Consider the following 26,719-nt stretch of genomic DNA (forward strand, 5'->3'; position numbering starts at 1 on the left):
CCAGTGTCACCAGGCATCCTCTCTGTATGGAGATCTCTTCTACATTATTACAGTCAGTGGAGTGTTTTCCTTGGGAGTCTAGACGGGGCTCATCTGTCTGTCAGCTTCTGCCTGCCCCTCAGCTAGATGCTGCTTCCTGTTCGGGGCTGGGGTGGCTGGTCCCAGAGCAGGGCTGGAGGGGACGCCTGGGCCGGGGGACTCGCCCGCGAGGGCAGGTGCGGGGGCCTGGGGCAGGTGGTTGGCTCGGCTGGGGTGGAGCCTGCCGCAGCCTCCTGGTGTCCTCAGCATGGCAGGACCGTTACTGTTGGAAGAGAGGCTGAAGGAGATTTAAGCAAGTGGTGTACCTTTTCTTCTCCCTCTCCCGCCCAGAGACGCATAAAGCACGGGAGTTTTTCTTACTTTCTAAATTAATAGCTACTGTTATAGGGGAATAATATGCAAGGAGGCGAGAGGCTGTGGGTGCAGCCTCCTGGCTCTGATTACGTGAGGAAGTAGGAGTGCTTGCCCAGAGCAGATGGCAGGTGAAGGGCATGCAAGCGTCAGAGCTGCTGGGGGTGTTATTTATTGGCATCGAAGCTGTGAGGGCTCCAGGTCTCGGTGGCGGCCGGGTGCCTGTGTGGCGTTGGGGCAGGAGGGCATGGAGACGGCTCGCAGGTGGCATGGTCCCCGGGGAGGGTGCACACACCCTCCTCCTCCGTGGGATGGACCCGGCGCTGGCGGACAGTCGCGAGTGCTTTGCCCAGCCTCCTGCGGTAGGTTCTGCCCACTCCCGGTCCTTGACCTGTGGCCTGGAAGCAGGGGGTCTGTGCGTGGGTAAACAGAGAGTTCTCGGTACGTGGAGCGAGGCCATCCTGCGGAGGCCGCCGGCCCCGAGCCTCAGCCACGCGTGGCGCCTGAGCCCCGCGCCGTCCCGCTGCCTCTTGCCGTGGCTGTCTGTCTGTCTGTCTGCTCTCTAGAAGGCTCCTCTTGCCTCCTTCCCTCTGAACTCCTCCTCAGCCTCACACCCTGTGTGCCGTCGCCTCCTCTCCAAAGCCTCCCTGCACCAAATGCCCCCCCCCTCCTTCCCCTCCGTGGAGCTGAGTCTCCCCTCCCAGGCCACTTCCCATCTTAGACAAGTGGGGGACCTTGAGGTCCTGACTGGTTGGCATCTGAGGAGCCAGGTCTGGAGCATTGCTTGATGGAGAAACAGAATGGGAAAAGCCAGTCCCAAATCCAGGCGACACCCCGGGTGTCGTCTGTCCAGAGAGACCCCAGGCGGGAAGGTCCAGGCGCCCCCCGTTGGCAGAGAGCTTACAGAACAGAGGGGAGTGAGGGCTGAAAATGGAGGGTGGGGGGACCTTACTCATATACACCTCCATTCAGCCAATGGAGTTCCATTCAGCTACACGCCAGGACCAAGGGCACAGAAGTGAGCGAGATGGAGGAAGACCCTTCCTGGGGGGGGGGGCCTCTGTGGAAATGGGCGGGGAAGAGGATCTGCCACCTCGATAGGGCGTAAAGGATGTTGTCTTCCACGAGAAGGGGTTGAACTAAGATCTTATGCTGAAAATCATGGTGGCCATGAGAAGTTTGGGAGAAGGGCATTCCAGGTGGAAGGAACAAGTAAGTGCAAAGGCCCCGAGGTAGGGACAGAAGTGGGCGCAGTGTGAGGGGACCCGGTGGAGGCCACGAGTGGCGAGGACAGGGCAGCACGTCCGGCTCCTTGGAGTCATGGCTAGGAGTCTGCTTTTTCCCTCAGAGTCAGGGAAGCCCCGGCCAGCCCAGCCCTGCTGCAGCTGTCTCAGGCCTTTCCCGGCACCAGGAACAGTCCATTCCAGTCGCCTGCACAGGTGCTGAATTGTTTGCACTGGACAGGACTTCAGCACCCCAGCCATTCCTCCCAGGGTAAAGCTGGCCACGTCATCTGTGCCAAGTGGCTTCTCTTGGTGCCAGGGCTGCCGAGGGCAAAATGGCATTCATGCTTGTGAGCAGGTTTAGGAGTGTGTGTGTGTGTGTGTGTGTGTGTCACAAGCCCTCTGAAAGTGTGGGGCTTAGTTAACGGTGGGAGTGCTCCACGGCTTAAATTACCACTTGCCAGGAGGGTGAGATTGCAAAGGAGGAGGGGAGGTCTCTGTGCTCCGAGCTCTGGCACGTCCTTCAGTCCACATGCGCACGCGCTCGCTCTCTCTCTCTCTCTCTACACACACACACACACACACACACACACACACACACACACACACACACACCCCTGCTGCATGGACGGCTCCCTGCTGGACCTCGGGCAGGTCCAGATAGATCCGATGCAGACTTTCCTCACCAGGAGGAGCTCATAGTCTTTTCTGTTTCTTTCTTGCTATAAAATTATAATTTCTTGGTCTTCTCTTCTTTTTGGATTCATGTATGAAAACAACTCTTCTATCCTAAAGCACAGCAGTGGTGGCCCTTTCTAGGCTGTACAGGCCCCCGTTTAGTCAGACCAGTGGGGCGGAATCCCGGCTCTGCTGCTCACAGGCTGTGTGACTTTGGGGAAGTTGCTTAACTCCTCTGTGCCTCAGTTGTCTCCTCTGTATTAGTTATGTCTTGCCGCATAACAGCATTACCACAAACCTAGCGCCTTAAAACAACACACATTTATTCACATTTGTTGTCTCAGAGTTTCTGCGGCTCAGGAGTCTGGGCAGGTCTTAGCTCAGGGTCTCCACAAGCTGCAGGCAAGGTGCTGTCTGGGCCACAGCCTCATCTGAGGCTCCCCTGGGGAAGGATCTGCTTCCAAACGCCCCTGGCTGCTGGCAGAATCTGGGGGCTCGTAGGCTGCGGAGCTGGGGGTCTCGGGTTCTTGCTTGCTCTCGGCCCCCCTCAGTTCCTCGGCACGTGGCCCTTTGCACGTGCAGCCCACAGCTCAGAGGCCGGCTTCCCAGAAGCCAGCAGGGGAGAGCGTCTCCTGGCAGGCTGGGTTATGATCTTCTGTGACGTAATCCTATCCCCTTGGCTGTATTTGGTTGGTTAGCAGCAGGTCACAGGGCCCCCGCTCACACTCCAGGGGAGGGGCCACACAGGGGCGGGCGTCCCGGGAGGTGTGCAGGTGGACCCCCTGCCTGCCGGTCACCTTTGGCGGACTGTGCAGCGTTGGATGGAGGTCTGCCGGGGCCCAGTGAGCGAGGAGATGCTCAGCCGACCTTCGCCGCCCCTCCTGCCCTCGCGTGGCCAGCCGTCCGGGTCTCTCCTGCCTGTCGCTGCTGCCGCCTGTCGCGTGTAGCCCCGTCCACCCTCCCCTGCTCCTGGCCCGCAGGGCTCCAGGCCTCTACGGAGCTTCCTGACGAGCGGTCCTGGGGTCCTCCTGCCGGCGGGCCTGGGCTGAGCGCGCTGTACCCTCCCAGCCTGTCCGCACCCAGGCCGCCCCCTGCACGTGCAGCCCTGCCGCCCGTCCCTGGGCTTTCCTCGGGTACACGTGGCCGGGCGGGGCCGTGGCTGCTGCATGTCTGACCTGTGACTGAGAGGTGCTGGGGCCCGGAGGGGTCCCCCCTGCAAGGGCCCCGCCTGCCCGCCACCCTGGCTGGTGGGGTGCTGCTCCCCGCGTCACCGAGGGTGCTGAGCCCGATGCTGGAGCGCGAGGGCTCACCGCTTGGCGCTGTCTGTGAGCGACAGCACACGGTGAGCCTCGGTGAATGATTCTGGTCTTTTGCTCTTACTTAAATATTCAGTCTGGCTGGAAAGCTGTTGACTTAAAGTGACAGACGTGTGTGGATAGAGAGCATGAATGTGTTGCGAACTCAGCAGACGTTTACCAGGTGCCCCTGTTACAGGTGCTGGGCCGCGCTGCCGCCTGATAAACGGGTGGGTCCGTTGTGGCTCATTTGGAAGGACCCCAGTGGATGAGTGCTAGGGTGGGGTTTGGGCGGGGGCCTGGGATCTGGGGTTGCTCGTGCCCTGGTTGACCTCCCCCGTCTGGGCGCCAGGCCCCTCGCTGTGAATGCCGGAGCTGGTGGTGACTTGGGGGTGTCTGGACCACAGGCCCGGTGATGTGCAGGAATGTAGGCAGTATTGGGAGGGGTTGACCTCCTTGGGTACAAACATGCTTGGCTTTGCAAGGTCGGCCCGTTTGGAAATGATGTGAGTCATCCTCTGTTGGCACGCTCGCTGGTCCAGCCTGCGCTGGTGGGAGGCCCGGGAGGGCGGCGAGGCCTGGCCCAGTGGCAGGAGCCCGGGGTCGGGGGAGCTGGTGGTGGGTGCGTCACTGAAGGGAGGCGGTTCGGCTCAGCAGGGACGCTCTGCCGGGTGGGGGCCTGGGGGAGGCTCACGGCAGGCAGTGCTTGGCTCTCCCAGGAGGCTGGGGGCGCAGGTGGCAGCACAGTCTCCACCGAGGGGCTGGGGCTTAGCTGGGAGCCAGGTAAGCAGGGGAGGGACAGGCTTTCTAGGCAGCGAGCGTGGCAGGAGGTGACAGCCTGGCGGGCTCTGCGCAGCTGGAATTTGGGAGGCGGGCGGAGAGGAGGAGAGGACCGTGAGGCAGGGGCCGGACGTGGAGGCGCCGTGTGTAGGGGTGTGGAGCCAGCGACGCTCCTTAAGCCGTGTGTGTGTACACGTGTGTGCGTGCACGTGGCTGAGGGCGCTGTGTTGCGCCTGGTGAGATCCCTCTCCTGAAGGAAGGTGGAGGAGAGGGTGGCGTGAGTGACATAGTGGCAGGGAGAGAGGAGGCCCCCGGGGCGTTGGATGGCTGGCGGGGGTAGGGGTGACGGAAGACGCTGGCCTCCGGATGCCGATCGCTCTCCAGGGGTTTAAGAAGACGTCTGTTATGTCACTTCCGTGTGGAGTCCAAGAAGTAATACACGTGAATCCATAAACAAAACAGACTCACAGACACAGAAAACAAACCTACAGTTACCAAAGGGGAAGGGAGGGGGAGGGATAAATTAGGAGTGTGGGATTAAGAGGTACAGACTACTGTACGTAAAACAGACAAGCAACAAGGATTTGCTGTATAGCACAGGCAGCTGTATTCAGTATCTTACAATAAACTATTCAATATCGTGGGAAATAATGTGAAAGAAAATCCATTAAAAAAAACAACCAAGCTCAGAGATGCAGAGAACAGATTGGTGGTTGCCAGAGGTGAGGGTTGGGGGTTGTTTGTGTGACATGGGTGAAGGGGGTCAGAATGAAATAAAAAGTCGTAGGGCTGTAATGTACAGCTCGGAGAGTACAGTTAATGATATTGTATCCCATCTTCGAAAGTTGCTAAGAAACTAAATCTTAAAAGTCCTCATCACAAGAAAAAAAATGTATAACGTGTGTACGGTGATGGATGTTAAGTAGACTTATTATGGTGATCATTTCACAGTATAGTATTTACAAATATTGAATCGTTATGTTGTACACCTGACACTAATACACTGTTATATGTCAATTATACCTCAATAAAAAAAACATATGTGGGAAATTTAGAGCATCCATCCATCCATTCCCTCCCTCCCTCCCATGCACCCTTCCATCCCCCCACCCTTCCATCCATCCATCCATGTACCCATTCATGCATGCGTCCACCCACCTGCCCATCCACCCCTCTGTCCCTCCATCCCTCTCTCCTTCACTGATAGGCCGGCTGCTGCTGTGCTGGCTGACCAAGTCCAGGCCAGCCACACGCAGTGGTTACCCAAGGGGCTTGGAGGAGCAGAGAGCATCTTTTGTGGGAGCCAGCTCGTGGGGTGGGACTGAGCCCAGGGGTTGGCGACATACTCCATATTGCTTGTGAGTCTATACAAAATTAAGATAACTGGAATTTTACAAAAAAATTAAACCTATTGGTATTTTAGTATTAGAGATTGAAAAGTATTGATAGTGTATATTTTAAGAATGTGTACATTTAAAAGTTTCTGCTGTGTTTACTTTTTGCTTCACCAGCTGTTCAATTTTCTTTCAGATTTTTGAAAGGATATTGTTTATATGGGCCATACGTCACCCTGCCAGTGGATATGTTCAGGGGATAAATGACCTTGTCACTCCTTTCTTTGTAGTCTTCATTTGCGAATACATAGGTAAGATCATATCATGATGTTTTCTTCTCACAAACATTAAACATGAACTTTAGTGGCCTTACGATGTTGTTATGCATAATTATACCGATACTGAAAATTGCTATTAATTTTACTGTTATTAATGACAACTAATATTAGAGAATAATAGTTTTCTCATTGATGCCAGCTTTAAAAAAGTCTTTAAATCCACATGCCCAACTACTGAAGACATTAAGATGCAGTTACTATTTTTAATATCTTCTTTTTACTAATGTAAGAGGAGAAATGCAGTATATATGGGGAGTGTAGTTTTGTGTTAATGGCCATCAGAGCACCGGCTTTAATGGTTTGGATTTAAATGGGTAAGGTTAAGGTGACAGAATATCAGTTGAATGTTTTGCTTACAAGCTAAAAACCGAATCTTCTTTAATTGCGTTTCTGCAGCAGTTCATCACCTTTCTGCTTTTGATATACTAGTAGCATTTAATTTTATGGGAATATTAATTACATGCAAAATAATTGGTTTAATGGGCATTTAGGTTGGGTTGTGATGTTTCTCTCTGAGTACTGCATATTTTTTCTTCCATTTATGTTGCAGCAGCCAACTGTAATATACCTTCACCTGGTTTATATTTCAAGTTTAAAAACAATTCTGATAACACATGTGCAGGATCTACTTTTTAATTCATCCATGGATAAAATCTAAATGCCACAGGAGGGGTTTACTCTTCAGTTGTAGCATTTTTACTTAAAACTGATATTACTTTGTCTTCACGTGAACCTTCCTGCCTTGGTGTTTGTTGGTTTTTTAGGTTGTGTTTTAGCCATTTCAGTTTCTGGTCAGCTTCGATTCCATCGTTGCTGTAATCTGGAGAGTGAGGTTGACTCCAGGGCATCTGATCCCCTGAGGATGAGAATGTACCCACTTGGTCCATTTTGTGGCCACCGCTCTCCCAGCACTGACGATTTCATGGGAGTCTCTCCATTGCTCAGCAACCCGCGAGCACGGGCTACTCCCCCATCATCTCTTCAGCAGGGAGAGGTCGCTCCTGAGAGCGCGCCTGCCTCTCTGCTTCTCCCTCTCTCATTTGACAGATAATGAAAATGTTCTTAACGATCCTAGAACAGTAGGACCTCTGTCAGTAGACTTCAGAGCTGTTAATTGAAAGAAGAGGTTCAACTGAGATGTGATTAGAGAACTGATATTCCATGTTAAATAGACCATTTAATTAATGTGGTAAATAAGTTGGCCTTAATGAGTCTAGCAGCAGCTTACGTTGTAAGACCCGAGCGATCCGTTGTGCATTTGTCTGAATGATCAGCAAGCTAGGACGAAGGGACGTGACCGTGATGTTAATTGTCCAGAAGAGAGAGAAGCTGGAGGAAGGAGAATCTGTGTTCAAGTGGTGCCTTCAGTTAGAGACTCAAAGAGACTCCCCTTGCCTTCCGTAACCCTCACCACATACACTCACACACATGTGAACGTGCACACACATACACAAAGAAGACACACACGTGCACACACACACACACACACACACACACACAAGAACACACATGTGCAGCGGCCCTACTGGCCTCCTGGGGCTGCCAGCAGCCCAGATCTCCTCCGGGGCACCTTGCCCCGCTGTCCAGGGACACAGTGTTTTCAAAATGCAAGTTTGGTGCACGCACACGTGCATGCACGCTCGGGCACACACAGACACACGCACGTGCACCACCGCCAGCCACAGCCTCTCCAAGTATGTGTGGAACAAATCCCCAACTAACCTCGGGATGGAGCCCATGGTCTTGGGTGGGCCCTGGAGGTGCCTGTCCCCCCAACGAGGGACGGCTGGGGACGGAGGTCAGGAGAGCTCTTGGGACCCCGGAGGGGGGTCACGGTGTGCGGGCTGTCCAGAGGCGGAGGCGTGAGAAGATGGCCACGCAAGCGGTGCTGAGGCCAGCGGGGGGAGCCCAGGAGCTGAGTGCCACTCCGGGAGGGTGTCGCGTGCCCGGAGGAGACTGTCGTGGAGGAGGGCTCCGCGTGGCGAGGTGCGGCTCCCGGCTGGGTAGCGCAGGGTTGGGTCCAGTTTCTTTCTCTCCAGGCTCCGCTGAGCCCGGGGGTCCTGATGTCTCGGTTTGGGCTGGAAGGAAGGACGGCCCCTCTAGCCTTGAGCCGGCCGCGTTTCCCACTGCCCTCTGCGTTGGGGCCCCCGACGGCCGCTCGCTGGTCATCCCTCGCTGGTGTCTGTGCCTGTGTGTCCCCGTCAGGCCGGCCTGGGGCCGGGGCGCAGGCCCACGGCAGCGCCCGGGGAGGACAGCCGTTTGGGCAGAGCTCCTCTGAGTCTTTTCACCGTGTGTTGTATTTATGTAGTTCAGAGCACATTGTGTATAAAATTGTTTCATGCCTTTTCCCCATTTAACCTTGTAACTAAGCTCATCCCTATATTATTAAGAAATCTTTGTAAAGATCGTTTCCACCTCCTGCACATAATATTCTGCTGAGATAATGTAGCGTAATTCATGAAACCATTCTCCTGTTGCTGGATTTTTTTATTTTTTTCCCCCCAGGTGTGGCGCAAGTTTTAAGTAAAGCCTGTAGTTTTCAAACAGGGGCTGCCATATTCCTTTGAGCAATGTTAAATCTGATTTAAAATTAAGAACCATTATTCCGTCACCTTGAATCCCACAATTTAAGTAGAGACTTATATTTTACCGGAACCAAATAATTTCAGCATAGCAAAAAACGAAGAAGCATCCCCCCCTCCCCATCCTCTGTGCTACTTAAATTTAGAAACTACTCTGGCGCTTTGGACCAGCTCCTCGGAGTGATTGAATGAGGGTTGTGCGCATGGGAGGGATGACGGTGACGCATTTTGGAAGACGAGGAGTATTTTACAATTGATTTTCATTATCAGCACGTGTAAGCTCTGATTGATTTGATTTTATATGTCATTTTCTCGTAAAATAAATTACTCTTGAAAGCTAATACAGAAAGTGACTGGCGTAAACAGTGTATTTACTTATGAACATTATGGGTATTTATTTTTATGTTCCTGTTTGTAAGTCAGAGTCTCAAAAGCACAGGTTGTTTTTAAACAGGTTAGTTTTGCCCAGAGAAGACATTTTAGCACGCGGTTCCTGGAGATTGGGATGCGCTGGAATTGGATTTGGTGTGTGGTTGGCAAGGGGCACAGAGGAGAAGTGATGCAGGGAGTTTGCTGTCAGCTGAATGCTAGTGGCGCCGCCTTTCATTTGCCTTTTCCACTGTCATCATGAATTGGGCTTCGAGTGACAGGGAGAGAAGAGCTCTTGCTCATTTCTCATTGATAAGTTACAGTTTTAGAAACAGTTGTTTCAATTTTCCTTGTTTGCATTTAAGTTTTCCCTCATCGCACTTTGTTTTTTCCATGTGTTAAGTGAACCAAGGCTGCTTTTAAATGCATCCTCACCTGGCTTCCTTTGGTGTTCCTCACACCTAATGTACCTTTGGGGTCAACAGCTCGTCTCAGAAACATGTTAAAGACAGAAACGAGCGCATCTGCATACAGGAGGCTTCCTGTGGCAGTTCTGTTCCATGTGGGGGAAGTGGAGAGCAGAGGGCCCTGGGAATGCCAGTGGGTCAGAACCAGAGGGTGGGGCTGCTGTTTGGCAGACCCTGAAATGACAGGAGGGGGCTGTATGCTTGCATAGCCCGTGACGTGTATGTAGTCAGATTTTCTATTTAAAAACGTCTTGATGATGGTCAAAGTAATGGACTTACTAAAAAGTTGGAAAACTCATTAACAGTATAGCTCCTTGTCCCAGAAGCCGTCATTGGGACGTTTTACTAATTTCCTTCTGGTCTTCTGTCAGTATACTTTTTACATTGCAGCAATTATATTATGCATGCACATTCTAGTATTGCTTTTTGTTTAATATCTAAACATTTCCCAAAGTCATTAAGCACTTAAAAAACCTCTTTTTAAAACATAGTGACGCACTTCTTTCAATAATGAGTAGGAAAACTAGACAGAAGATCAACAAGAAAAAAAGAAAACTAAGCACCTGAAAACCCCTAGACCTAACAGACATCTACAGAGCAGTGCACCCGTCACAGCAGGATCACATTCTTCTCAAGTGCACACGAAACATTCACCAGGAGAGACAATATGCTAGACCATAGAACAAGCGCCAGTACATTTGAAAGGATGGAAGTCATACAAATTGTGTTCTCTGACCACACAGACATTAAATTAGATATCAGTAACAGAAGGAAATTTGAAGAATTTGACAAATATGTGGAGATTTTAGAACACAACCATAAAGAAGCAATGTGGGGACTTCCCTGGTGGCACAGTGGTTAAGAATCTGCCCGCCAATGCAGGGGACACGGGTTCGAGCCCTGGTCCGGGAAGATCCCATATGCCGCGGAGCAACTAAGCCCGTGCGCCACAACTACTGAGCCTGCGCTCTAGAGCCCACGAGCCACAACTACTGAGCCCGTGTGCCACAACTGCTGAAGCCTGCGCACCTAGGGCCTGTGCTCCGCAACAAGAGAAGCCACCGCAATGAGAAGCCCGCACACCACAATGAAGAGTAGCCCCCGCTCGCCGCAACTAGAGAAAGCCCACGCGCAGCAACAAAGACCCAACGCAGCCAAAAATAAATTAAAAAAAAAAAAAAGATTAAAAAAAAAAAGCAATGTGTCAGAGAAGAAATCACAAGGAAAATTAGAAATTACTTTGAGATGAATGAAAATGAAAACGCAGCATACCCAAACTTATGGCATGCAGCTACAGCAGTGCTCCAAGAGATATTTATATTAAAAAAGGACATCTCAAGTCATTAACTTGAGTTTTCAATTTCAGAAACTAGAAAAAGAAGAGCAAATTAAAGCCAAAACAAACAGAAGGAGGGAAATAAAGGCTAGAACAAATTAAATGAGGTAGAGGATACAAAAACAGTGGAGAAAAATCAATAAAACCAATGTTGGTTCTTCAAAAACATCAACAAAATGTTGGCAAACCTTCAGCTAGACTGACCTAGGAGAAAAGGGGAGAAGACTCAAATTACTAAAGTTATGAGTGCTTTTAGAAATAAACAGCACTAAGGAAATACTGTGAACAACTCTCCGAATTCGAGAATGTGGATGAAAAGGAGATGTTCCTAGAAAGGCACAAATTACCAAAACTGACTGTGATGGTTAATTTTGTATAAACTCGACTAGGCTGTGGTGCCTACTTATTTGGTCAAACACCAGTGTAGATATTGCTGTGAAGGTATATTCTGGATGTGATTAACATTTAAATTAGTGGTCTTTGAATAAAGCAGATTACCCTGCATACTATGGGTGGACCTTATCTAATTAGTTGAAGGCCTTAAGAGCAAAGACCGAGATTTCCTGACGTAGAGGAAATTCTCCTTAAGACAGAGAAATCCTGCCTGAGTTTCCAGCCTGCTGGCCTGTCCTACAAGTTTCAGACTTGCCAGTCCCCATCATTGTGTGAGCTTGTTCCTTGAAATAAGTTTCTCTCTCTCAATATAATGTAATATAATACAATATAATATAGTATAATATAATATGTACATTTATTTATCAATATCTATATGGATATATACAAGAACAATGTATATAGGAGATTAAATTAGTAATTTTAAAAATTCCAACAAAGGAAAGCCTAGGATCTTATGACTTCACTGGTGAATTCTACCCACACTTAACAAAGCATTAACACCACTCCTTCACAAACTCTTCCAAAAATAGAAGAGAGGACATGCTTTTCAGTTCGTTCAGTGAGGCCAGTATTATCCTGATACCAAAATGGGAGACAAAGATGTCACAAGGAAAGAAAGCCAGTGACTAGTATTCCTTATGAAGATAGATGTAACAACCCTCAATGAAATACTAAGAAACTGAATGTAGTAACATAGTAAAAGAACAAATGGGATTTATCTCAGGAATTCAAGGTTGGTTCAACATAGGAAAAATCAGTCAATGTAATACACTATACTAAGAGACTGAAAGACAAAACAACGTAATCATCTCAGAATGACTGACACAGAAAAAGCTTTTTGACAAAATCCAACACCCTTTCACGATAAAAACACTCAACAAACTGGAAATAGAAGAACTTCCTCTCTAATAAAGAGCATCCATGAAACACTCACAATTAACGTCATGCTTAATGGGAAAGACTGAATGCTTTCCCCTTATGATTAGGAGCAAGGCAAGGATGCGTGTGCTCCCCACTTCTATTCAACATTGTGCTGGTTCTAGCCTGGGCAGTTACACAAGAAAATGAAGCAAAAGACATTGAGAATGGAAATGAAGAAGTAAACTACGTCCCTTTGCAGATGACATGATCTGTATATAGAAAATCCAAAGAAATCCACTAAAAAATTATGAAAGCTAACAAATGAGTTCACCCAAGGTTGTGGGATATAAGATCAAGGTAGAAAAATCAGTTATGCTTCTATACACTTGCAATGTACAATGCAAAAATGAAATTATGAAAACAATTCCATTTACAATAGTGTCAAAATGAATAAAATGATCTAAATTTAGCAAAAAGAAGTACAGTATTTACTCTGAAAACTAGAAAACATTGTGGAAAGATATTAAAGAAGATCTAAATAAGTGGAAAGACATCCCGTGTTGTGGATTGGAAGACTTAATAGTATAAAGACGGCAGTCCTCCCCAAATTGATCTAAAGAGTCAGTGCAATCCCTGTCAAAACTGTAGCAGAAACTGAAAAGTTTATCTTTAACAGAATAGCCAAAACAATCTTGAAACAGAACAAAGTTGGAGGATTCACACTTCCTGATATCAAAACTTACTACCAAACTGCGGTAATCAAGAAAGTGTCATTCTGGCTTATGGATGGACATGTAGATCAATGGAACAGAATTGAGAGTCTAGAAATAAACCTTCATATTTACAGTCAGTTGATCTTTGACAGTGACGCCAAGACAGCCCAATGGGGAAATGGTCTTTTTCAACATATGGTGCTGGGACAACTAGATATCAAGATGCAAACAAATAAAGTTCCATCCCTGCCTCTCACCATACACAAAAATAAAATGAATCATGGACCTAAATGTAAGAGCTAAAACTATAAGACTCTAATAAGAAAGCATAGGAGTAAATCCTCATGGCCTTGAGTTAGGCCATGGTTTCTTAGATATGACACCAAAAGCAAAAATGACAAAAGAAAAAAATAGGTGAACTGGACTACATGGAAATGAAAACTTTGAGCTGTAAAGTCTCAAGAAAGGGAAAAGACCTCTGCAGAATGGGGGAAAATACTAGCAAATCATCTACCTGGTAAGAGACATAGCCATTATATATAAAGAACTCTCATAACTCAATAAGATAATCGAATTTTTAGAAACAGACAAAGCATTTGAATAGACGTTTCTCCAAAGAAGATAAGACAAATAGCCAATAAGCATGAAAAGATGCTTGACATCATTAATCCTTAGGGAATGCAAACCAAAGCCACAATGAGATACCACCTCACACGCCCTAGGATGGCTGAAATCAAAAAGACGAACAGTAAGAGAAGTTGGCAAGGACGTGGAGAAATTAGAAACCTCACGTGTTGCTGGGGGCGTCACACTAGCCGAGCAACTTCGACCAGCAGTGTGTGGCATTTCAGCAAAGAGTTAAACCTAGAGTTAGCGGCAGAAGCCTGCCCAGGAATGCACGGGCGCACTGGTCATTTCAGCCAGTGAGACCCAAACCCCGACCCGAGAGTCCGTCAGCTGATGAAGGTGTAAATGAAGGGTGATCTGCCCGTACAGTGGAGTAGCATTCAGCGATGAAAGGGAACGGAGGACCGAGACACGCTGTAACACGGATGGCCCTTGAAAACATCGTGCTCAGCGAAAGAAGCCAGCCACAAAAGGCCACGTGCTGTATGATTCCGTCTATATGCAATGTCCAGAAGAGGCAAATTTGTAGAGCCAGAGCATAGACGCGCGGTTGCTTGTGGCTTGGGAACAGAATTGGGGGGATGGGGGTTGACTCGCTGGGCGCAGGGGTTCTTTTAGGAGGGACGAAATGTCCTAAAATCAGGTTGTAGTGATTGTTGCACAGCTTAGTGAATATATTAAAAACCACTTTCACTGGCTGAATTGTGTGGTATGTAAATTGTATCTGAGTAAAGCTGTCGTAAAGCAAGTAGAGGTGCCGTCTTCGTCTGTGTGGGCTGCTATACGAAGTTCCACACACTGGGTAGCTTATAAGGAGCGAAGTTTGTTTCTCACAGTTCTGGAGGCTGGACGTCTGTGATCAGGGGCCGGCACGGTTGCATTCTGGGCGCCTCTCCGCCTGGTGCACAGCCCGCGTCTTCTCATTGTGTCCTCGCGGGGTGGGAGGGGCGAGGGAGCTCTGGGGGGGTCCCTTTTGTAAGAACACTAGTCCCATTCGTGAGGGCTGCACCCTCACGGCCAAAGCACCTCCCAAAGGCCCCACCTCCTAACACTGTCCTCTTTGGGGTTAGGGTTTCAGCCTTTAAATCTGGGGGGAACACAAGCATTCCGGCCCATATCCCACTGTGTGGTGATATAATTTGGTTGTTTTCTGTTGATGCACGTTTGCCTGGTTCCTACTTTTTCACTGTCATGGTTAGTACACGTAGTATCTCAGTAAGTAAATTCTTGATTGCATTTTGGAGTGTTTTCTCGGCATGTACTCTTAGAAGAGCCATTACTGACTCAACGGTTGGGTATTTTTAAGTCTTGATAACGTTTGCCAGGTTGTGTACCAGAAAGATGTTTGAACGTCTGCTCTGCCATCTCGCTCTGTCTTTGGGGTCTTCTGAACATTATTGGTAGCTCCTGGCTGGAGACAGGACCTCCGTGTGCGTCTGTGTGCTTATATGTGCACCTCACTTGTTTGTAGATATGTCAGTGTTTGCCCGTGAGGCTGTTCCAGTGTGGGCCAGGGCTCCACGATGTTAAGGGACTTGGGGAATTAGCTGAAGGGCCAGGAGCAAGCAGGACACTCTCCAGCATTGATGTTTGAGTTTTCAACCTGCAGGGACCGTATTCAGCAGGCCTAATTAGGAACTTGGAAGAGACAAGGGTGTGTGTGTGTGTGTGTGTGTGTGTGTGTGTGTGTGTAGGTAAACAACACTGGAGTGGAGCCTGGCGTCTGCAGGCCTTGTGCCCTGTGTGCGCTAGTGTGGCAGAAACAGGTGTGTGACCAGCAGCCTCTCTGGGGGACGTTACGCACCGGATCGTTTGTCCCCAGTCCCTGAGGCGCACGCTGGCCCATCTGGAACGAGGTGGAGGTGGGGTCAGTTGGGGCGGTTTTGTGGAAGTGCAGTGTGTGCACGTGCAGAACACGCGTTGGCATCAGCCAGGCCTCTGCTACGCTTCCGCCAGCCGAGGAAGATGCTGGTGTCTCTCGTGAACGACGAAGCAAAGCCTACACAGTCGTCAGCCACCCAAAAGGCGGCCAGTCCTCTCTTTGGCCTGTGCCTGTTTCTGCGACCTTGCTTTCCATCCGTTTGATCCCACTGTGTCCTCACCTCGCTCTCCAGTCAGACCCCGGGGTCGACAGTCTTTTCCTCCGTTGCCAAAAGTGGTGGCTGAGGTGCAGCCCTTCCTGTGTTAGGTGACAGTCCCCAGCATTTAAGGAGCGCTTGCTCTGGGCTGGCGTGCTGGTGAGCGGGGTAGTCTCTTAGGACCTGGGGCTCCGAGGCCCCAGACCCATGAGGTAATCGTCTTGTTCCTCCTGGTACTTAGGTGGTGGCTCTCCTTCCTTGGAGTGACAGCCGCTGTCCAGCTGGAGTGTCATAGGGTTGTGGGGTAAAGAAGGGGTTCTCCCCGACCCCTCCCCTAATTCCCCTCAGCTAAGTTCACGGTTTAATTAACTTCACTGCCCATTTCTTTTCATTCTAACGACAGCCTTCTAGGGTAGGCATTACTGCTTAGAGTTTAGGAAAAAGGAGGCGTGGAGAGAAGTTACGTAACTTGCCGAGGTCCTGGCGTTTCGGATCTGGAATCGGTTTCTCTGCTTTATCTGAACAGCCAGGCCGGCAGCGCTGCCCCGCGGATACCTCCTAAGCTGCTGGCAGCCTGGCTCTGCCCACGGCTGGCCACGAGTTCCTTGATCGTGTGAGTTTTGTGCTTGCTGCTGGTTGTTAAGTCAAGGATTAATTTCCCCAATTTGTAGCTTTTCTTACTGACACGGTGCCGAAGTGCTTTCTTACGTTCGGATATGATTCCCAAGGCTGAGGTGGTAGAATTTTACTCCTTAATTGGGACCCTTTGTACAGCCTTTTAAAATCCTTTCATCAGAGAACAAGTTCTATTTCCTTTCCATTGGAGTGCAGTTTCACGGTTGTTGGTTTTTTTTTTTTTTTTTCTTTCCCTGATTTATTTCCTTTCTTTTAAATGGTTTCTCTTCACTTCTTGTTTTAAATTGCAGTCATTGCTAAAGGGGTCCTGGCTCTGGCTGACAGGAAAAAGCTAACAAATACATTAGTGGGATCCTTTCACTTTTTACCCTCCTAATATAAAATGCCGCATAATCTGACATCCGGAAGCTTCCGCAGTTCAGCCCAGGGCCTTCGAAAACGTTTGACTTCATCTGAGTCGTGTGAAGGCCGACTCGGAGGCTGAACTTTGTGCTCAGAGCTTGCGGCCCTGGACCCTCTGCCCAGAGAGACCCCTGCCCCACGCTTTGCATAGTGTTTCCCAAGTGGACCCTATTTCCTGGGCCTGGATTCAGAATCCCTACGCGATAACTAAAGTCCTGCAGAGGGGTGTGGGTTGGACGGAAGGCTTTGCATTTACATTTGAAGACTCTCACTCATCCTTTCTCCCCACAAACTTTAGCTTTCTTCTCGAATTTTTACATCTCACTGTGTTAGAATCAGGAATTTGCACAATGTTTCGTACATAACACGTACGAGTTCCTGTCTTCTTTGTTTTTCAGCATCTTTAAACGTTTCCCTTTTATCAAAGGTTGTTGTTAAATCACCGAAACCCTTTTCGGATCAAATTTTATTTTGTTAATGTTAATGTAACAAATCCATACACGCACATACGTCTTTACACACAGGCCACATGCTTATTCCTTCTGAAAGTACTGCGTGTTACAAGAGCTACTGGTGGAGTGTCACAGCTTCTTAAAGCGGGGGTTGCTCTCTGTGTTGGGTTCTGTCCGTGCAGCCCAGATGGCGGGCAGCATCGGTGAGACCCCTGTCTACTGGGGTTGTCCCTCACTTGCCGTGGCCCCCTCCCTGCCCCCCACATGCTAAAGCCCCCCGGAGGTGGGGGGAGGAGAGGTTGTGAGCCAGGACGGGGTGAGATCTGTCTTTCACTGATGGTGACTTTGAGGCGTGGGCAGCCTTTGTTTTCAAGCTGAGAGGCCGCGGTGTCAGCGTAGTTTTATTTTTCCCTTTTGGTTGTTCTGTATTGTTTTGAGAGGAAATATTGGGAGACGAGTGGTTTGGTGGCGGCCATCGATTCCAGCTACCTGCACGTCCTCCCTCCAGAAATCTTTATTTTCTGCCTAAGACCAATCCGCCATCTATCTACTCCTCTCCCTGCGCTGTTCGTGTCCATCTCCGGGTCTAGCAAGTGACATTCTTTCCACGACCATTTTCTCCAAAGAAGCACGAGTCGGGCCCGATTCCAGCCCTGGGTCCCTCTGCGCGGCGAGCACAGGCGACGTCGGGGCAGCTGCTGCCGGCTGTCCGGTGGCTGTGGCGGGCTCAGGGGGTGGCACAGCCCTGCTCGGCCTCCCTGGCCGGGGGCTTTCACGAGTCCAGCACAGGCAGCTTGAAGTCTTGCTGAGGATGGCTCCTCCACGGCCTGCGGCCAGGCCAGGCTTTTGGGTCCCGTCTGGTGACCTCCACTGCCAGGCGGAGGTGTGGACACCGGGCGGGCAGAGCATGAGGCAGACTCGCGGTGATTATGGCTCTTCCCGTCGGGTCTGGACGAGGTTCTGTTGGTCAGCCACTCAGGCTCAGCCAAGGGTCCCTGGATGAGGGGACAGAGTGTGAAGCAGGCCTGTATCGCGGACCTCTTGTGGGCGTGGACACCGGCTGGCGGGGCAGAAAGGTAGCCGTGAGCGTTTACTGACCGACAAAGACTGTATTCACCAGCGCCTCTGACTGGGCCTGAAGAATGGTCAGCTTTAAACTCCAAGTGAAAACGGTTACTGACCAAAAAGCAGAATAACAGACATTCCTCATAGACTGATTAGCTAGACTGGTCAAATACTGGAAGTGAAAAATCGTTCTCAGGATGAATGTTTTACCCCTCACGAGCATAGCATTGGGTCTTCCTGGTCGGGGACAAGTAGGGTTCTTAGAGGGACGCACGAGGAGGATGAGGGGCTTTATTCAGGCTGCTGGAGTGTCCTGTGTTGTCCTTAGTTTTGAGGAACGGCATGAACCTCTGTGAACCCTCAGGGACCATTCGACCCAACGTTAGTTTTTGAGTTTCCTGTTTGAGTATTTCAGACTATGTGTATGGGTTGAAGTTTGATGATTTTTATTCCATTCTTCAAAGAGCAAGGAGAAAATCTACTTATTTTTGAAAAATAGAATAAAATCCCATTCTGTCTTGCAGCTACTCTGTAGGTCCATTGGACCTTTTTATAAATCTAAGATATATTGTCAGATCATAATGACCTTAATTTTTTTCTGTGTCTTAAAATATTTTGCTATTGTATCATCCCAGGTATTATTTTATTGTTACTCATCAATTATTCCTAACTACAGTTAAAAAAAAGGACTAAAATAATAAGAGGATGGAAGAATGGGAAGATGGAATCATCTAGAAGACTGATGTCACTGAGAAATAAACCATCCCTTCTGTGTGATCCTTCAGTTTTCTTATTGTGTTTCCCAAATGAATGTGTTATCTTTCAAGAAGGTATAAAAAGAGTCCGGAGACATTTTTGTAGTCTTTTCTTTTAAAAGCTTTTATTGAACATAGTAGAGAATTAGAATTTTTTATTTTTTTTACACCCGTAATGACAAGGAGAGGAAAATCGGCAGAGGAAGGCACTTCCCCATTATTAGACGAACTAGGAGATGCACGCAGAGGGATGCAGGGCAGCTCTTTAGATGCAAACGACGACAGAGAAACTGATCGTCTAAGCAGAATCGCAGGCTGTGAGTCTTCAGCCGGAGGTGTCTTAGATGAATTTTCTCAAACTCAGGCATCGGTGACTGAACGATGTAGCTCTAAGGACGTGAAGGAAATGTGGTTTCTCATCCACCTAGTCATTCAACAGGAAGGACTTCATCACCTAAGATTTCGTGACAAGAATGTGGACCATCCCCCCTTTGCCAAAAAGGGGAGTTGTTTGTGGACCAAACTTGGATATAAACGGAGAAATGCTGAAAGCAGGTGTGTCTGCAAGAGGTGATTGGAATGCAGGCTGTCCCGTGTGCCGTTGACAGCGAATCTCAGTAACGGGGCCGTCTTTTTCGTTGTGCTTTTTTCTTTTACCTTCGTTTTAGGTGTTTTTCCCATTCTTTTTTTTTTTTTTAATGAAAGCTTCTTTATTTATTTATTTATTTATTTATGGCTGTGTTGGGTCTTCGTTTCTGTGCGAGGGCTTTCTCTAGTTGCGGCGAGCAGGGGCCACTCTTCATCGCGGTGCGCGGGCCTCTCACTATCGCGGCCTCTCTTGTTGCGGAGCACAGGCTCCAGACGCGCAGGCTCAGTAGTTGTGGCTCACGAGCCCAGCCGCTCCGCGGCATGTGGGATCCTCCCAGACCACGGCTCGAACCCGTGTCCCCTGCATTGGCAGGCAGATTCTCAACCACTGCGCCACCAGGGAAGCCCTCTTTCCCATTCTTTATAAAGATGTCTCACTGACTTCTGAAGGCCCCGAGCCTCACCACTGTTGTTTGTTTCTTTGGGCAAGTTTCAGGGACTCTTCCAAGGGTGGTTAGAAATGGCTACGGTGGCCACACTCTTCCAGCTGCTTAGCTAAGCCATTAACGTCAGACGTCTGAGTTTTTGCTTCAGTAACAAGAATTGAATGATTTTCAAGAAGGATTCAAGCTGCATTAATATTTAAGAGCCCTTCTGAATCCAGGAAGTGCCTGTGGATCTAATATATACAAGCACACGTCCATTAGGAAGGGCGGGCGCACGCTTGGCTCCCCGTCTGCGGGGGTTTGTTCCAGGGGAGTGCGTCTTGCTCCAGCACTTAGCTTGCCAGCCTCCCAAAGGCATCCGCGCCGAGAAGTCATGCTTTCTATCACTTTGCTGTCTTAAATAAATCTGTGTCCCAAACAGCAGGGAAAATCAATTTAATTACTTATGAAACTTTTCCTTAAGGGTGAGTGAATTATGGGGAAGAGATGAAGTATCTGTCATCGGTCACCTCATTTCAGGGCCAGATAGGAGAGAAGTGCATTTCGTTATGAAGATGAGCGTGGGTTGGCTGGTGAAAGCAGAGAGAGGCCCGCAAAGGCCCGTCCGCCCGGCAGTGCGGGTGGGAGAGCGTTGTGCTGCTGGGACCGATGGAAGTGAGCTTGAGTGGCGGTGGTGGCGGGGACGGGCGTTGAGCGGGAGCCAGAGGACTTGCGTGGGTGTCATAGCAAGAGTGTTAGGAAGGAGGAGAGAGCCGATGGCAGTTACCGTAGTGATGGGGGCGGGCTCGGAAGGGAGCTGCCCACTCCCCGTTTCGCTCGTGCACTGCTCCCAGCCTCCCCCCAACCCCCATCATCTGATCCGCCCCGCCGTCCATTGTGATGTAGTTCATGAGCCTCGTCGCCCACTCTGCAGAATCTGCCCCAGTGGTCTTCGCCAGGGGCAGAAAGCAACTGTGTTTTCCCTCCACCTGACACAACTTTGCAGTTTATCTGCTGGAGCAGAGACCAGCTCAGAAGATGAAATGGTCTGTAGCTGCAGCTTTAAATGTTCAACTGTCAAGGGTGTAAGTACAGGATAAGGAAGGGTGTTGCTGGCTGGCCAGGACCAGAGCAGGGCTGTGATGAGAAGGGGAGAAGAAATCAACTCTCCCACCCCTACTTGTGTCTTCTGTCTGACCTGTCAAGTGATCAATTTCTTCACCCACCTGCCTGCCTACCTACGTTCTGCCCACCTGCAGGTACCTGTCTCTCTTTTAGTGGGTATAATTCGGTGGCTTTTAGTGTATTCAGAGTTGTGCAACCCTGACACTAATTCCAGGACATTTCCATCTCTCAGAAAGAAACCCTGTACCCATGAGCAGTCATTCCACATCACTCGCTCCTCCAGCCCCCGGCAACCAGTGATCTACTTTGTGCCTCTGGATTTGCCTATGCCGAGCATTTCATATAAGTAGGATCATACGTTTGGTGACGGGCTTCTTTCACTTTGCGTAATGTTTTTGAGGTTCATCTGAGCTGTAGCATATGTCAGAACTTCATTCCCTTTTAAGGCTTAATAGTATTTCACTGTATGCATAGATCACCTTTTGTTTATCCATTCATCAGCTAGTGGACATTTGGATTTTTTCCCCTCCATTTTTGGCTGTTATGAATAATGCCACTGTAATTATTTGTTTACAAGTCTTTCTGTGTGGACATGTTTTCAGTTGTCTTGGTTATATACCTAGGAGTAGAATTGCTGGGTCATATGGTAACTCCATGTTTAACTTTTAGAGGAACTGACAGACTCTTTCCCAAAGGGGCTGCAGCATTTTCCATTCCCACCAGCAGTGCATAAGGGTTCTGATTTCTCCACATCCTTGCCTACACTTGTTAGTGTCTTTTTTATTTTAGCCATCCTAGTGTGTGTGAAGTGGTAACTTGTGGTTTTGATTTGTATTTCCCTGATGACTGATAATGTTGTGTGTCTTTTCACGTGCTTATTATTTTTAATGTGGTGGGATTATATTTGAGGCTGATTGGATTCATTAAAAAATCTTTTGAACTTTAAAATTCCTTTTACTAACATTAAAGTTTATATATGCCATGCTTTTAAAAAATAATAAACCTTTTTTTCACTTGATGTTCTCTAATCTATAATAACTTGACTGAAATTGGTTTCAAATTTTATAAAATGAAGATACTTTCCTTTTCATTATTATTACTTTCATTTTTTTTTTACAGGAAAAAGTATTCTCAGAGAAAGCTGGGTGCAAAAATTTGATTTATTTTCTTATTCACAAAAGCTGAAAGTGTAGGTTGATTTTTCTTTTAAGGTAGAGATATAAGTTTGTAGAGAGTAGGTTATTTCAATTTCTGCCATCTTGTGCTTGAGAGAGGTTAAAGGAAAAATTTGAAATGAGAAGTCACCTCTTCTAACTTTGCAACTTTAAGCTTTCAGCAACTGATCCTCTTCAGAATCTGTGGGTTGGTTGTGACTTTGGTTCTTAAAGGTCAAAATAGAATCCCCATCTTCTGGTCTCTTTGCAGTTTCTTTCAATTCCACAGACTTTTATAAAATCACTCACAGTGGTAGGTTTTTGGCATACCAAGATGTGTAAGACATGGTCTTTGCTCTAAGATAGTTTAAATTTCAGAAGGGATAAATGGTGATTTATTATATTCATTTGGTCCGCAGTTCCTGCTGGAGAGACAAAGGTGATGCTGATTGTGGTGATGGTGATGGTGGTGAAGATGGTGGTGGTGGTGATGATGTTGGTGATGGTGGTGGTGGTGATGGTGATGGTGGTAGTGGTGCTGGTGGTGGCAGTGGCTGCAGCTAACTTCCTTTGTACCAGGAGCTTTCACAGAACTTTCCTTATTATTACATCACTACTCCCTGAGGTTGATGCTCATATCATCCCATTTTGCAGGTCAGCAAACTGAGTCACAAAGAGGTTGATCAAGATCTTCAAACTACTGACTGTCAGAGCCAGGATCAACCCCCGGCCGTCTTCTGCTGTGTGGACAGCTTTTCTCTTGTATGGGGAAAGGGGCAGCCAGATGGCTGATATCAGAAGCCCCAGCCACCGGGGCTGTGTCCTCATGCTTCTGTCCCTTCCTCTGTGGGCCCGTGTAGGGACAGAGTTCACGGGGTCCCCTCTGTCAGTGCAGACTCCTCACTGATGAATAGTGCCTCCTGCTTCCTTGTGTGGGTTTGGGGCCCCGTCTTTCCGTAGAGGACAGAAGGGCAGCTGAGCCACGGAGGAGGGGCTGGCTCGTCCACGCGCCATCAGCTGACGCTTGGTGGCAGTGAGCGTCCTCTTTCTGACTGATGTGATGTACACTGCGGATTAGACGTTGCTTTTCTGCTCAGTATAGAAGTGTGACCTAAAGTACTTTGGAATGATCCTTATCAGCAGTCGAAGCAACACGGCCACTCTGTGTAATTCTAACTCTCTGCATTGAAGAGCCCTCTCGTCAGTGGCCCTGTGTTGGTACGCACCCTTCTTTCTTATCTTGCGCCTTAGAGATGTGAACACAGCTTCCGAAAATGAGGGGCTGGAGTGTTTTTGTTGCATCGACCCAGCAGCTGCATTGAGGCTCATTTTCCCTGCCAGGCAGGCCAGCGTCAGCTTGTGCACCACAGCGGCCGCCCACTTGGTCCAGCCCACGTGACGGCCACCTGCCCGCGCCACTGTATTCTGGACGCGCCTGGCACCAGCGTCGTTCCCGTCCTTGCCCGCAGAGCGTGCTCTGTCGGAGGGGGAGCAGCTGGGACACGCAGTGCTTCTCCCACAGGAGGCAGTGTGGTCGGTGGCCTGTGGGGGGCAGGGGAGGTGGTGTCCTCGACACGCGGGGGCCCGGGTGTCGCCCTCCCTCTGCCGCTCAGGCCCACGGGCCTGGGCTGACCGTCTGCCTTCTCATCTGCAGGGCGGCACTGGGATCAGAGCAGATGGGGCTTGAGACCAGAAAGCCTGGTGGAGAGCAGGGGGTAGTGCTGGATGCCGGGACAGAGGTGCCACCTCACCGCGGTAGGTGCGCAGGGAGGGCCTCAGGGTGACAGGCACGTGGGCCCCATCTGGTGCGTTGAGAGATTTCCCAGGCAGTCTCACTCTGGGACGAAGGTGCTTCATCCACGCGGTCAGCGCCCTGCACAACGTTTTCAGCATGACCGCATCTCCCAGGGCGAGCCCGGGGCCTCCCTCCAGCGTCGTTGGCTCGGCGTGCCGGCCGGGTCGGGAGGTGCCTTCTGAGCACGTCACTGGGGGTTTCCTGCAGGGCGATCACACCTCCTGCTCTTACAGTGGCAGGACGTGGCCCCGCTGGGTCTGAGAGACAGAGCTAAGCTGCAGAGACAGGACCCCAGATGCCTCCTGCAGGCCGTGGCCATCCTGGTGGCGGTCATTTAAGTTTTAGCGCACGTCCCGGCCTGTGGAAGGCACGTGCGTTGTTCACCATTGGCCCATGTGACTGTTGTGTTGGATGGCCTGGGTTTCTTCTTGTGTCCACTCTAGCGGGTGTGACCTCTCCGCCCTCCCTCTGTCCCCCCTTTCCCCTCTCTCTCTTCCCTCCCTCCCCTGCCAAGTCTCGCTCTCTCTCTCTCCATCTGAGGTGTGTGGATAATCTGTCTCCGGCCTGGGGGGTGGGCCGGGGACTGCAGCCCGGGGAGCGTGGCTGGAGGTACTGACCGCAGCCGGGCCCCTGCGTTCCGACCCTGCTCAGCAGCCTGGCTCTTCTCTCCAGTGGCTTGGCTGCGACCTGCCGTTCTGTTGCTAGCCTGGGGGACCCGGTTATTGAGCTTTTTCTTCTCAGGAGGGATGCGGGAAAATTACCAGGGCTTTCAGAATCCTGCTCTCACCTGATAAACTTGCCTTTAATGCCAGGCGTGAATGAAGTAGGCTGCTCTTTGTGCCCTTGCATAAACGTGGTGTTGTCTAGGAAACACGCCTGTGGAGGGCTGCGGAGCCGGAGGGCCAGAGCGTCAGAGACGAACGGGAGAGATTGACCCGGCCGAGCAAATAAAAACAGCAAACCGCCTGCCCTCGAATAAAACATTTTAGGTGACAGAGGGAAAACAAGAAATGAAAGCCCTTTAAGTAGAAAAGATTTTCACATACATTTTAGCTCTTAAATTGGCAAGTGAGGTGGCATCCATACTTTTTCCCCGTTTTGGTCAGTTGCGTACCAGAGCAGGACGTGGACAGACAGAGGCAGTTGTATCTGATGAACGCTCAGGAACCTGCCAGGAGCGTTGGTTTCGTATGTGGTCACGACTCTGCGATTCCCCATTCTTGGTCCTGCCCTTCACGATTCCCCACGTGCTGCACGCCCTGGGGTGGGCCATCCTCCACCAGCCACGGTCACGGTCACAGTCAGAGGCTTTGCTCATTTCCCCCTCGCTGCGAATTTCTAACTCCCGTCGCGTGTTAGCCGATAGCCGTTTGTCAGAGTCTGTTCTGTGCCCATGGCTGCTGCCCAGCTCGGTCGGGGAAACCTTTGACTCAGGTGCAGAGGTGCCTCCTGCCTGTGGTCTTTGCCCCTGTGGGGCAGAAGCTGCAGCTTCTCAAGAAGGAACAAGAATGGTTGTTTAAACTGAGCCCATCCCTGCTGCTCAGAGACCCCGTGAGAGCGGGGGAGACCGTGCCTTTCGACCTGGAAGCAGGGTCGTCTCCAGATGCTGCCACGCAAAGGTGCTCAGACACGAGGCAGAGAGCCCAGGAGGCGCGTCACAGCCAGGCCTACTAACGCAAAGTCAGCCCCACGTGCTGGGCCAACACCAGGACATGCACACCCACCCCCACCTGCACCCACGTGCACACACGCCCATGCATACACACGCCCGTGTGCACATACGCACCCGTGTGCACATGCACCCACGTGCACACCCATGCACACACACGCACCCACGTGCACACACATCCATGCACACACGCACCCACGTGCACACGCACACCCACACACCCCACGTGCGCACACATGCACACGCACCCATGTGCACACACGCCCATGCACACACACCCCCATGCGCACACATGCACCCACGTGCACACGCACCCACGTGCACACATGCCCGTGCACACACATGCACCCACGTACACACAGACCCATGCACACACATGCCCATGCACATACACGCACCCACATGCACACACACCCACGTGCACACACACCCATGTACACACAGGCCCCACGTGCACACACGCCCATGCATACACACACCCATGCACGCACCCACGCCCACGCACACACACGCCCACGCACACACACGTGCAGAGGCAGGTCACAGTGTTTCGGTCATGTGAGCAGTTGTGCACGGATCCCTGAGGGAGCAGGCGCCCTGGAAGGACCACGCGCTGGGAGCCTTTTGCCTGGGGTTCTCTTCCCCGCGCATCTGTCAGCCTCAGTGAGGGGTGAAGCTAGAGCTCTTTATAAAGCGTGCCCTCTATGCGAGACACAGGCATCTCACCGGACGTTCTGAGTGAGGGTGAACCCTCTCGGGTGGCTCTGAGGCCCAGCCAGCCTGAGGGCCCAAGCAGAGGCTCTTGTGGACATCAGAGAAATGACACCCAAGCGGTGATGGCCCGGGTCCCATAGGACACGTGAGCCCTTGGAAGGACGTTGGCTTTTGATCTGGAAGAGAGAGGCTTCTCAACAGAGGGTTAATGTGGCGTCGCCTGTGAAAGGTGGCTTGGGACACATGCAGGGGACCGGGTGCAGGGAGAAGCTGGGTGGAAGCCAGGGAGGCCAGTTAGGTTGTTGACCTAATCCGAGGGGAGGCAATGGCGTGGGCTCAGAGCCAGGTGGCGGCGAGCCGGGGTTGCATCTGGCTGGTTTGAAGGGTTTGCTGAGAGACTGGATGGAGGTGAGAGAGAGAGGTTAAAGATGACCCTGAGGTTTTCCCCCACTAATGGGAGGGGATGGAGTCG

General features: G+C 50.2%; 1 protein-coding gene across 3 annotated transcripts in view; it reads left to right on the top strand.

Moving 5' to 3' along the window:
• The window catches only part of TBC1D22A (TBC1 domain family member 22A), a 318,315-nt gene that overhangs the window by 127,981 nt on the left and 163,615 nt on the right, over positions 1-26,719 (top strand). For all 3 annotated transcript variants that reach the window (XM_059937195.1, XM_059937194.1, XM_059937196.1), the window contains exon 8: positions 5,897-6,011. In XM_059937195.1, the coding sequence (XP_059793178.1) occupies positions 5,897-6,011 (115 nt within the window). The remainder of the gene's footprint in view (positions 1-5,896; positions 6,012-26,719) is intronic.

Source organism: Balaenoptera ricei, chromosome 10, assembly GCF_028023285.1.
Source record: "Balaenoptera ricei isolate mBalRic1 chromosome 10, mBalRic1.hap2, whole genome shotgun sequence".
In the NCBI taxonomy this organism is placed as follows: Eukaryota; Metazoa; Chordata; class Mammalia; order Artiodactyla; family Balaenopteridae; genus Balaenoptera; species Balaenoptera ricei.